The sequence below is a fragment of the Mus caroli genome, chromosome 2, assembly GCF_900094665.2.
Source record: "Mus caroli chromosome 2, CAROLI_EIJ_v1.1, whole genome shotgun sequence".
Classification (NCBI taxonomy): domain Eukaryota; kingdom Metazoa; phylum Chordata; class Mammalia; order Rodentia; family Muridae; genus Mus; species Mus caroli.
The window spans coordinates 114,227,374-114,239,089 of NC_034571.1; the positions used below are offsets into that span (position 1 = coordinate 114,227,374).

An 11,716-nucleotide genomic window follows, 5' to 3' on the forward strand; every position below is an offset into this window, starting at 1 on the left:
GAACTCACTCTGTAGACCAGGCTGGCCTCGAACTCAGAAATCCGCCTGCCTCTGCCTCCCAAGTGCTGGGATTAAAGGCGTGCGCCACCACGCCCGGCGAGACCCTTTTAAAAAGATACTCATAAACTAGAATGTCTGGCATGGAGGAACCTTAGCTTGCCTACTCTTCTCACCCTAATTCATACGTGAATTAGCTATCATTCCTTCCATGGGACCATCTACCTTACATTTGAATAGTATAAATGATCAGAAACGCGCTACTTCATTTGTATTACATTGTGCAAAAAGAAAAAAATCTGTTTACCTTATTAATCCTAGTCTTGCCTCCATGGACCCACTCATAAGTAAGTCTGTACACTTTTTACTGGGTACCTTCTCTGGGATCTGAGGGCTCTGAAACAAGCTCTATTTCTCACCCCATCCACTCCTCTGTAGAGCACTCCTCTGGTGCTCTAATCAGATTACAATCCTCTAAGACATAAATAGACCATTTCCTCCTTTATTTCAGTTACTACACATCCATTAATGTAGCCTAGAGCTTCCCTAAATTCACCTGTTGGCACAGTATTAGCTTCCCTGTACCAGGGCCATTCTTGGGAACAGATGGACTCACAAAACGACTTTGAAAGAGTCCTGTTTGGGGCTGTATATGATGTTAGGGAAGCACTAGCCAGAAAGCTACCTCTTCTGGGTATTTCCCAAGTGGGAAGCTTCTACTCCAAGGTGAGGGTCCCAAGGTCCCCGCATCTCCAAGCATGCACTTACGGCAAGTCCAGGAGTAGCTTTGTGTCAAGCTCACTCAGTTCTGGCCCTAGGGTGGTCAGCTCTGGCTCTGGCATTGTCATCCTCCGCTGTAGCTCTGTCCAGATACAGGCCCGCTAAGAGGTATAGGGTAGAGAAAGCAGGGTCAAACAGAACTGAGCATGGCCCCCAGGGTTCTTAACCAAGGGTCCAAGCCTCCCACTAGTACCTACGTCACCCTCTCACCAGGCTCTCTCGAACACCAGTGGGCAGCTGGTAGAGCATGTGTACCACATCAAGAAAGTCAACCATTGAGCTGATCTGCTGCAGAAACTCGCAGGTCATGCCTCCTGCCAAGTTGCCCAGAGCCCTGTGCACATGTGGGAGGGAAGATGCTCTGTAACACATGTACTGGCTTGCCCGATCCTCCATACCAGCACTCTCAGCACAAAGGCAGATGCTCAGTGATAGTCGCCTACAGCTTGTGAAATGTTTGTACATAGATAACATCACTAGCGTTCCATAACATCCTCACTGTTGAGCAGTGAGAAAATAAGGGATATTCTTGACACCAGTCTACTAGAAGTAAGTTGAGACTAGAGCTATGTCTTCAGGTTCCAAAGCCCCTGGTTCTTTTTACTGTAGGTGTAAGTAAAGTGATACGGACTTCTTTCTCTAGTGGCTCTAAAGTCACCTTGAATTAAATTAAGAACACCAAGTGACTATTGGGACTTTCTACCAGGCCAAGTGATGTGTTAAAGCTCTTACGTGTCTTGATCTTATTCAGTCTTCACTAGCACTCTATTTTAATTCTTATTATATAAAAGAAAAAGATCTGAGGTTTAGAGTGACTAAGAGACTTAACTCTTGGTAATGGGGTGTGACATGGGCCTAAGTTTTCTGAGTCCCACAGCAATAACTGGATAGCTGTGGCACTGTGGCAGGGTAGGAAGAGAACAAGAAAGTACTTAAGAATAGCAATAACAGAAGTAATGCCAGCTCAAATGAACCAACTGTCCAACATGGCTACTCACTGCAGATTCCTCAGGGTCAGGTTGGTAGGCACTTGCATTTTCTTCCAGAGAAACTGTGCCTATAAATAAACAGAGAAGAGCTTCCCAGGGGAGGTACTGTATTGAGGGCCTCAGAAGGAAGCCTGGGGCTCTATTTCTCTACTTTGTGATTCCTACCACCCCCTCCCCTTTTCCAAAGCCCTACTCTCTTCTGATCCAAGTAATAAGGAGGAAGGAAGGAAGGAAGGAAGGGAAGAAGGGAGGGAGGGAGGGAGGGAGGGAGGGAGAGAGAGAGAGAGAGAGAGAGAGAGAGAGAGAGAGCAGTGAAGCAGTGGTAGGGATAAGGTATCAGAGTAAGGTCTGAATAAAAGAAGCAGAGAAGACAGAGGGTGAGATCTAAGGGCAGAAAAAAAGAGTTACCTGTTGCTCAGACCAAGGCAGCTGCCGATAGAGTCTTCGGTTTGCTAGAAGAGCCGCAGCGTCCAGCTGTAGCAACTTTAATGGGAGCAGGGGAAGCAGGCAGTCTGGCCAAGTGGTGGGCTGCAGGCAGTGATGGGCAGTGTAGCGATGGGTGAGAAGGTCTGTACTAGCCCTCAGAGAAGGGCAAAAAGGGACCAAAGCTAGGATGGGGTGGAGTGGCACCTGCCATTGCAGCAAGGACTACTTAAGTGTCCCCACACCTCGGGCTGCTGTGGCTGTATTGTGCTATTAGACACCTGATTAGGCCCCTAGCTTCTCTCAGCCTCAGTCTTTTCATCAGAACACAGGAGGTTGGCCTGGATGGCCTCCTCCTTTAGGTTTTGACCTTGTGAGATAATGGGAGCACACTGCTCTGCTCTGCTCTGCATCAGGAACTGGGATCCTGTCACTATCTGTGTGGGCACAGAGCTAACCTGAACTTTCAGAGCCACTGCAGGGCAAGGGTGTGAGGCAACACTAGCCAGATAAAACCACCCAGAACATGGAGAGCTGCTCATTCCGGAGACCCCACACATACCTGCCCAGGAATGCACACGGCCGAGCCGGCACCTGCTGCACCCATATTTTTAACACCATCTTTTACCTGCACAAGAATTAACAGTGTGTGTGTGTGTGTATGTGTTTGCATTCCCTGGAAACAAAGGTGTCTATCCCCTATATCCCACTCTTTCTTTCTCCCTGTCCTCATACCCGAAAGGTCTGCAGCAGAGCTGCAATCTGGCAAGCTGAAAGCCTTGACAGTTCAGGGCCCAGGCAGGAACAAGCACCAACCAGAACTCTCTTAGGGATGGCCTGGAGTGTCTGGGGGCTGAGACCTGGCAGGAGAGGGTGCAGGGAGCAGAGTTCCTCCAGGGACAGCTAAGAAACAAGAGAGACAAGATGTCTGAAGAAGAAGGGCAGGACGTTAGAGAGGAAAATAAAGTAGGGTCGTAGCCATGAGGGGAGCTGAGAGGGAGGAGAGGGCCAATACAGGAGCCATGGGACTGGGGTACACAGCCCTCCAGGAGTCACTGAGAACTTCCTGCTACTTACATCATGCCTAGGAAGGAGCCTTCCAAACAACAGAACAGCCTGTGATGGGATGGAACAGGAACAGTTCTCAGGCCCCATCAGCCAAGTCTCAAACTGATCCCTGGACCTGCCCTCTAAAGCTTCCGGTTCTCTCTCAGCCACCACAAGAACCAACCTGTCTGGGGGTCCCTCTGGAGCTGAGACAGGGCAAGGAGGCATGCCTTGTTGACATATGGTTCCCCTTAAGGTGTTGATAACATCTCCACATAGGGTTCTCGTGATCAGGGCTTCAGAGAGTAAGTAGGCTCACCTGGGCAGGTGTGACACTGGCTCCCTGTAGGGCAGGAAGCATGGCTCTAAGCTGGCTCTCTGAGAGCTCCTGCAGGAAGCGGAGGCCCAGCTGGGGAAAGAGAGGTGCCCAGACCCTCAGCTCTCGGGGGCTTAAGACAGTTCCTCCAGATGAACGCAACACTCCCAGAAGTTCATATGCCACCTGTATCAAAAGAAGTCTTAGAACTAGGGAGAGAATATAGCTGTGCCCAGGACTGCCTTCCCAAATGCACATCTGGATTTACCAGGGCTTGAGCTAGTACTTGGAACCAGGCATAGGACCAGAGTAGAACAGGTTCAAGATCACCGGGGTGGGGGTGGGGGTATGCTGGAAAGATGGCTCAGCAGTTAAGATCACTGGCTGCTCTTCCAAAGGTCCTGAGTTCAAATCCCAGCAACCACATGGTGGCTCACAACTATCTGGAATGAGATCTGATGCCCTCTTCTGGGGTATCTGAAGACAGCTACAGTGTACTTACATATAATAAGTAAATAAATCTTTAAAATAAAATCACAAAGGGTATATATAATAGGGTAGGGATAGGAAGCAGAGGTAAGAGGTGAGAATGACTAGACACTCAAGAAAAGAGGTGACAGGGAGCCCACACCACTGTGCTTGAGCTTGGTCAGCACGATTGGGCAAGTCACTCACACCGTCCCTAGGGGAATCTGGGATCTTTCAGACTTGTAGCAAAGGGCTCACCCGTCCTTCTGGGCTGAGGGTCCCATTGGCCGCACATTCCAGCAGGCCCTGTTCTACAGGCCCCATTGGATCACTCAAGGGTACCAGACTCTGTAGCTCCTCAGGACTCAGGAAACAGGCCAGGGACCCAAGCCTGAAGGAGGCATGCAGTTGGCCTTGATGTGGTTCCAGATGAGTACCCAGGCACCAACTATTTGGTACGTGGAGTAGGCATATAAACTAAACTAGGAAACGTGAGCCCCATATATCAGTTTCCCTCTCAGAGCCCCTAGCTTGCCAGGGCCCCTTCCTCCTCCCTTGTTCTTCCTTTCTGCAATACCAGCCCTGCTTCTATACACTTCCATGCTGGTCAGTCATTGACTCCACCACAGCCACTCACCTGAGCACCTGCTCCTCCCCATCCTCCATGCTCTGGTTTACTAGGCTACGAAGCACATGTCGGGCGTGTCCGGGCCCAAGACCTGCTACTGGCCAGCTATCCTCCAGGGCCTGGATCTGAGATGGGGGAAGGAGAGGTGGGGTGATGGTGAGACAGGGACCCCATAGGGCACCCCACTAGGAGATGGTTCTATCAGAAAACGATGATTCTCCGACCTGGTGAGGGCTGAGCTGGAGAAAGCTCTCCAGGGGCAGATGGGGAAGCAGAGGCAGGGCTGCCCACAGCAGCTCCTGGGGCCAATCAGGCACTTCTCCAAACAGCTCAGGGGCCAGCAGTCGTTTTGCCAGGGCCTCCTTCTGCTCAGGCTTCATTCCTGAGCTGTGATCCCTGATGGCAGCCAGGCTAAGGAGAGTAACAGGTCTTAGCATTTTTCTTACATCCTCTCTGCTATAGTCTTGTCGCTGTGGACAGGAAGGAGAGTCTCCCTGAAAGGGACCTCTCTGTAGGCCGATGGGCTTGACGGGCAGGAATAGTGCTTACACACTGTCGTTGGCCAAAAGGGACGGTGGGAAGCGCATGAGGTCAGGGACAGCCAGGAAGGGGATGAGTGGTGACATGTCGATAAAGAGTTGGGAGGTGAGGCGTGGATACCGCTGGAGCAGCAAGGCTGTCAGGCGGCCCATGGCCTGCTCCTCGGATGGTTGAACCTGCAGGAACAGAGAAATGGATGCTGCCTCCGAGCTTATTCAGTATTTTCTGCCATCCCTCTTTGGGGTTCCTCTTTTCACTGAAGCAAACCCCCAGAATGCTAAGGATCTGGGTCCCTTTGATCCTTATATTCTTGCCCCACCTTCAACTTAGCCCAGGAACGAAGCATGAGCGTCAGGAAGCCCTGTGCAGCCTCCATCTCTGCTGAAAGCACAAGCTGCTGAAGGTCTTCTGGAGGCATGCGCAGGTAGGCCTAGACACAGGAGGCAATGGTAAGTGTGAGCTCGGTGGCTAACCAGCTCAAGCCGTGGCAGGCAGTAAGCTGCCCATGTGCCCTCCCCACACCTGCTACCTTCACCAGGGTCCTCAGGGCCCAAACGCTCTTCTCTCTCTGGAGTAGATCCCACAGTACAGGCTGGTGAAGAGAACATACAGGGAGAGAGTGCTGTCTCTCCATCCCCCTAAGTCTCCCCCAGGCACTTTAACTCAGCTTCGTGAGGATGCTTGCGTGCCCTTCATCTGAAGCTGGTATGTGCATCTCTTCAGATGGCAGCCCCCATTAAATCTGGGACCATGTCCTATCTTCTCCTGTACTCCGGTGCCAAATACGGGTAGGCTTGAACCAAACTCCAACCACTCAAATTCCGTTCCACTCAATCTCGGGCTTGAAAAAGTGGCCCTAAGACGAGCTAACAAATCTCACAAAGTGCCTTTTACATAACAGACATTCGATGAATCGATTACGAAATGCAATATTTTAAGTTCCTTTGGCATTCAGAGAAGAATCTACAGTGCAGGAAAGCATTACTCGTCCCAAGATGACAGTAATTTATGCAACAGTTGAACCTAACCAGGCTTGTACGTTTTCAATCTCTCTCTCTTATTCTTACTTTCCAACCTACAATCCTCACTCAATAGGGAGAGAACGAAAATCCTTTGCTTCCTGAAGCAGAACAAGGGAGAGTCGGCAAGTGAGAGAATCATGAAATGAAGTTTATTGCTTGCATGTTTATGTATCATGCACCAGGCTGAACCCACAGCACAAAGCATTCCATATGGTCTTTGCAACTACCCTAAGAGTCAGCATCTTGTTACGCTCAGTTTATATATGAGAAGACAGAATAACCTGACTGTGGTTGGCAGCCCAAGCGCATCAAGCTCTCGAGCTGTGTACTTAAATCACTTGGAGTACTACACTACTTCTCTATATCAGGGAAATTTCCTGGGGTCCCTCCCCTTGCTCCCAGGGCTTTCCCTGAGACCATTCACTCACACTGAAGCAGGACAGAAGCTCCATCTTGCTCATACCAGAGCCGAGGCTGAGGGAGGAGTCTAAGCCTGGTGGGGTTGGCTCTTCCCGCTGCAGGTACTCTCCGACCGTCCTCAGTACACTTCTCCGGCCCTCTGGGCGGAAGGCATCCCAGAATGAACAGTTGTCTGGGAGACTAGAGAGCAGCAGGGCTTGACCTAACATCCCCTGCGTCTCAGCACCCCCAGTCCCTGGACCCAGAAGGAAGGTCAGTAGGCGCAGCAGGTAATGTAGGCGCGTGGGGTGGGCGAGGGCTGGAACGGAGGACTGACAGCGTGGCAACTGGGATAACATGCCAAGCAGAAAAGGACCAGGAGCCAGACAGAGTGGGGATGGTCCCAGAGGGGGCAGAGAGGGCAACAAGGGGCCCAGCATGCCTTCTAGAAAGCAAGTATCATTTCCTCCACGACTAATTCTGCATTGGCCTGCTAGCCAAGCCCAGAAGGGAACCAAGGCTTCATACAGAGTGTCATTGGCACAGACCATGAGCAGGAAGCTGCCCCCATCTGGGCAGCGTTCCCCACAGGGCCCAACGCGGCACGGTGGAAAATCAGTGGCGTCCAAGGTGGGGCCCCGACACACATGCTGAACCCAAGCCTGGTTCCGCGGGGGCACAGCCTGCAGACTGTCCTCCACACACAACCGTTCAGCCCACAGTGTCTCATTCTCCAGGAAACAGCCCCAGAATATTTCTGGGGTGAGGGGCACAGGGATCAGGCCTGGTGGACAGCTAGTGGGGGGTGGGAGCAAGCCAGCACAGAGCTGCTTTACCAAGCGACGATTGGGGCCAGACAGGGCTGAAAATGAGAGGTTGCCGCAGATCATATCCAGAAATTGATCAGGAAACTGATCATGGCAGGCTTGGAGCCAACCTCGGGCACCTGGTGCCCACGAGACTGCGTACCATACAGCTGTCTGGCAGATGACAGCTGTGCTAGGAGGGGGTTCTGGGGTGGTAGGAGGGGGCCTTGGGGTGGCAGGAGGGGGCTGTGTAGTGTCAGGAATGGGCTGCGTAGTGGTAGGAGGGGGCCGTGGGGTGGTAGGAGGGGGCCGTGGGGTGGTAGGAGGGGGCCGCGGGGTAGCAGGCTTGATGTGCTGGCAGAGCAAGTAGATGGAGAAGTTGGAGATGCTGTAGGGTGGCTCTGGGCCTGAGTGGTTCTCGCAGAGGGCCTCCACAGAGATGGCTCGCCGCTGTCGAGGGCTGATGTGAGCCGCAGGCTGGGAAGCCCTGGGCAGAGGCACACCTCTGCTCAGGCAGTGCAGGAGAGCAGGGGGTGGAGGTGGTGATCCAGATAGAAAACCCAGTGCTCGGGCGTCCCAAGAAAGGTTGTTCCGCATGCCCCTGGGTGCACAGAGAGGAGCAGGCAGGACAGGGGTCAGTTCACACTTCCTCCGTTGAAGATTTTGACTCTAGCTCAGAGCTCTGCAGGGGGCTTTTAGGCAAGCACAGGCCTTTTCCTCAGATAAGCTCCCTGAGAAGAAAGGTAGTACTGACCGGAGTACTAAGGCCAAGGAAAGAAGAGAAATCTATGCTGCCAAGGCACAAGATTGCCTGGGACAGCCCACGCCTGTTCCCTTGTTTCTTCCTTCTTCACCTGGCTTTGGGTAGCTTACAGACAACCCTTGATTTTGGCCTCCTATCAGGAAGTCATTAGGACAACTGAATATGTCTGTGCTCTGGCGTTATTGTACTGAGACAGAGGAGTACAGTTGTGCCTCTGTGCCCCCAAGCTCACGTATAATAGCGCTATATGCTCAACGTTGTTCTAAGCGGTTTATACTTTGTCAACTCTTTTTTTCTTTTCTTTTCTGAGACAGGGTTTCTCTGTATAACTCTGGCTGTCCTGAAACTTGCTCTGTAGACCAGGCTAGGCTCGACCTCAGAGATCCTCCTGCCTCTGTCTCCAGAGTGCCGGGATTAAAGGCGTGCGCCACCATGCTTAACTTGTCTCAACTCTTTGTATTCCTCACAACAACTCTGTAGTGGTAGTTATTTTGTTTTACAAATGGGGAAAGTGAGGCACATATCACATGTGTCACATGACAACGAAGAAGGAGAGTTGAACACCAACCCAGACATCACACTCCAAAACCAATCCACACTCCTCCTCTTGGCTTCCTCCTTAGTAACGGGGGCTGATGCCCTCAGCACTCTATCTACAGGTTGCTGAGACCCAACTTCCCAGAACTGGAGGTCGCCTGCTACTTACCATAAGAGCAGCTGTTGAAGGTTGCCTAGGAGGGAAAGAGCAAAGAAGAAAATGACCCCATCTCACTTTCTTCCCCTGCTACATCCCAGCTCTTGCCCTGGCAGCACTCACCTCCCTGGCACTGCCCACTGGCATCAGGCTCTGGCTGTCCCATAATAGAAAAGACCTCATCTTGCAGAGAATGAGTGACTCGTAGTAGCCCCTCCTGGAAGGCAGCATAGAGGGGGGCCCCCACTGTGCGCAGCAGACCACCCCAAAGAGCTTCCTCAGAGCCCAACTCTCCTGCTGGGGTAAGCAAGCCCAGCAGACCCTGTAAAAAGTGAGGAGCTGGCTCTCTACCATCAAGACCTGTGGCATTGGTTGGGTCCACACTGGGCTGCAACTGCACCAGGGCCTGCCAGCGTGTACCCTCTAATAACAACATCAGAGAAGGCAACCAATCAGCAGCCAGGACACAGTCAGAAGGGCCATCACGGGTGCATGGGGGTCGCGTGGGGGGAGGGGAGCCTCCAGGAACTAACGCTCCCAACAATGCCTCTACAAGTCCACCCAGTACACCTGCCTGGTGCACCAAAAAGTCCCGGGGAGTCTGTTCCTGTCCCAGGAGTGCCAGCACATCTCCCAGAAGCCCTAGCATTGGCTCCCAGTCTGGGCTACCTCTCAGTGTCACGAGGAAATCATGGAGTCGCAGTGCAGGGGGCTGGAGAGGTGGGGGCTCTCCCACCGGTCCCTCCCCCATCCTCCCAAGCTGGAAGGATGAAGAAATGTTGGCCAGGAACGCAGAGAACCGTGATTGGCTGAGGGAACGCTGAGGAGCTTGGTCCAGAGTGGCAACGAATGACTTCAGAAGGGAGAGACCGGCATCCAAAGACTGAGGCCCAGTAGGGGCCGAAGTCACTATAAGAAGAGAGACAACAAAGTGAGTTCCAGGACAGCCCGGGCTATACAGAGAAACCCTGTCTCGAAAAAACAAAAAAAAAAACAAAAAAAAAAAAGAAGAGAGACAAGAGATCACTAAAGGAGAAAGGCCTAAAACCCAAACTTTTCCCTTGAGCACAATTCCCTGCTGAGATCTGAAGACGGAAGGCTGCCGGTACCCTACAGTGCTTTCAAAAACCTTAGTGTCACCCACAGCAGCAATCTCTGCCCACTTCCTTGTCTCTTTAGCTTTATCTAAATGGCTAACCCTCACACTATTTATTACTTTATATACTTCTTGAGACAAGGTTTCTATACGTAATCTAGGCTGGACTCAACTCTCAATCCTCTGCCTCAGAGTGCTGGGCTAACAGGCACAAGCCACCATACTCATCTACCATACACTCTTGTCTCATTAAAGGGGGATGGCTGACCAGTTAGATGCCTAGCAGGTAAAGGCATCTGTCAGAAAGCCTAGCGACCTGAGTTCAAATCCCAGAACCCATCTGGTGGAAGAAGAGAGATTGAAATCCTTGTATCTACCTGTTTGCACACACAGTTTTAAAAAGAAGGGAAATCTCTCTCTCTCTCAATCTCTCTCTCTCTCTCTCTCTCTCTCTCTCTCAACCTCTCTCTCTCACACACACACACACACACACACACACACACACACCAAGGGACATTATCTGTAAAGGGCAAGAGTCTACAAATTTTCTGCTCTGTAGGCTCTGTGTGTCCTTTGTAAAAGGCTTCTGCTCTGCAGTGGCAAAGCCACCTTAGGCAATACCCGAGTGAATGGACAGGACTGGATTCTGCTGAACTTTTAATGGGGGACACTTAATTAGAACTTTATGCCGTTTTCACTGACATAAAATGACCCACTTTTTATTTATCTATTTATTTATCTATTTATTTATCTATTGATTTATTTATTTACCCATTAAAATGTGATAAGCTTGCTTAGTTTGCAGGCTGTGCAAAGACAGGTATTAGACCAACTGATGTTCTACCGCCCTGTTTTCAATCCCTGCTTTAAATTTACACCTAGAAAACAACATCTCAGCCTATGGAAAGGTTTTCTGTAGCAACAAGGTTCTTCCCACCATAAAGAAAAGTTTCACAAGGGCCTCACTCTTATTCCCTGAGCCAAACTGTATTAAACTCCATCTTAAAGGTGGCCTTTGCTCTAGTTAGGAGGGGTTCTTCCAGAATAAAGTGGTTCCATGCTTAAAAGAGAAACTCGAGGCTTAAGATACCTCTTAAGACAGGAATACTATTTCTCATTTATATAATGGGCACTTCCCCTCCCCCCATCTCTTCTCACAAGGACTTACAAAAAAATTGGCATCTGGTCTTAGTCAAGGGTGCTAAATGTGGTGTTATAGGGGCTACCAGATGCATGGCCAGTCCTTGAAAAATTTAGACTTAATTCTGTGTTCTTTCTTGGAGAACACAGCTCAGCCCTTCTTGGGTTAGAAGTCAGGCTTGGATGGGTAGAACCTAGAGACTCTAGCTCTGTATGACAGGTCCACTACATCTGTTAAAACCCAGTAAGTTTACACAGCTCATGCCACCGACTTCCTTTATTACTGATGCATTAGTTCTACGGAATAATTAAACCTTTACAATCAATGAGAACTCATAAATTTTCTTGTCCAATGGCCATGCATCAAAGTTCTAGATTAGTATAGATCCCCAGACTGAATCCAAAATTCACTGTAGACTAGGTGATTTAGAAAGAGCATCTAATTAGTGGCAGAGTCTGTGTCTGCCTAGGGCCTGCTCTCTCAGACGTGATACCTTCTTACTGTGTCCTGTGAAGGCAGAAAGGGAGGATCAAGGCTCCTGAACCAGGATGCTGCCTGGGACTTGCTTACCACACAGCAGTCTAGGAAAATCAGTGAGCCCAGGCCA

General features: G+C 50.7%; 1 protein-coding gene across 1 annotated transcript in view; it reads right to left on the reverse strand.

Annotated features, from left to right (window-relative positions):
• Strc (stereocilin) overlaps positions 1 to 11,716 on the reverse strand; it is an 18,528-nt gene that overhangs the window by 6,169 nt on the left and 643 nt on the right. The window contains exons 2-18 of the mRNA XM_021156511.1: positions 8,996 to 9,781; positions 8,885 to 8,909; positions 6,639 to 8,016; positions 5,718 to 5,780; positions 5,508 to 5,618; positions 5,198 to 5,364; positions 4,873 to 5,059; positions 4,658 to 4,773; positions 4,279 to 4,411; positions 3,556 to 3,738; positions 3,267 to 3,305; positions 2,925 to 3,092; positions 2,752 to 2,817; positions 2,175 to 2,294; positions 1,776 to 1,834; positions 988 to 1,111; positions 766 to 878 (exon numbers count right to left, since the gene is read on the reverse strand). Coding sequence (XP_021012170.1) covers positions 766 to 878; positions 988 to 1,111; positions 1,776 to 1,834; positions 2,175 to 2,294; positions 2,752 to 2,817; positions 2,925 to 3,092; positions 3,267 to 3,305; positions 3,556 to 3,738; positions 4,279 to 4,411; positions 4,658 to 4,773; positions 4,873 to 5,059; positions 5,198 to 5,364; positions 5,508 to 5,618; positions 5,718 to 5,780; positions 6,639 to 8,016; positions 8,885 to 8,909; positions 8,996 to 9,781 — 3,838 coding nt within the window. The remainder of the gene's footprint in view (positions 1 to 765; positions 879 to 987; positions 1,112 to 1,775; positions 1,835 to 2,174; positions 2,295 to 2,751; positions 2,818 to 2,924; positions 3,093 to 3,266; positions 3,306 to 3,555; positions 3,739 to 4,278; positions 4,412 to 4,657; positions 4,774 to 4,872; positions 5,060 to 5,197; positions 5,365 to 5,507; positions 5,619 to 5,717; positions 5,781 to 6,638; positions 8,017 to 8,884; positions 8,910 to 8,995; positions 9,782 to 11,716) is intronic.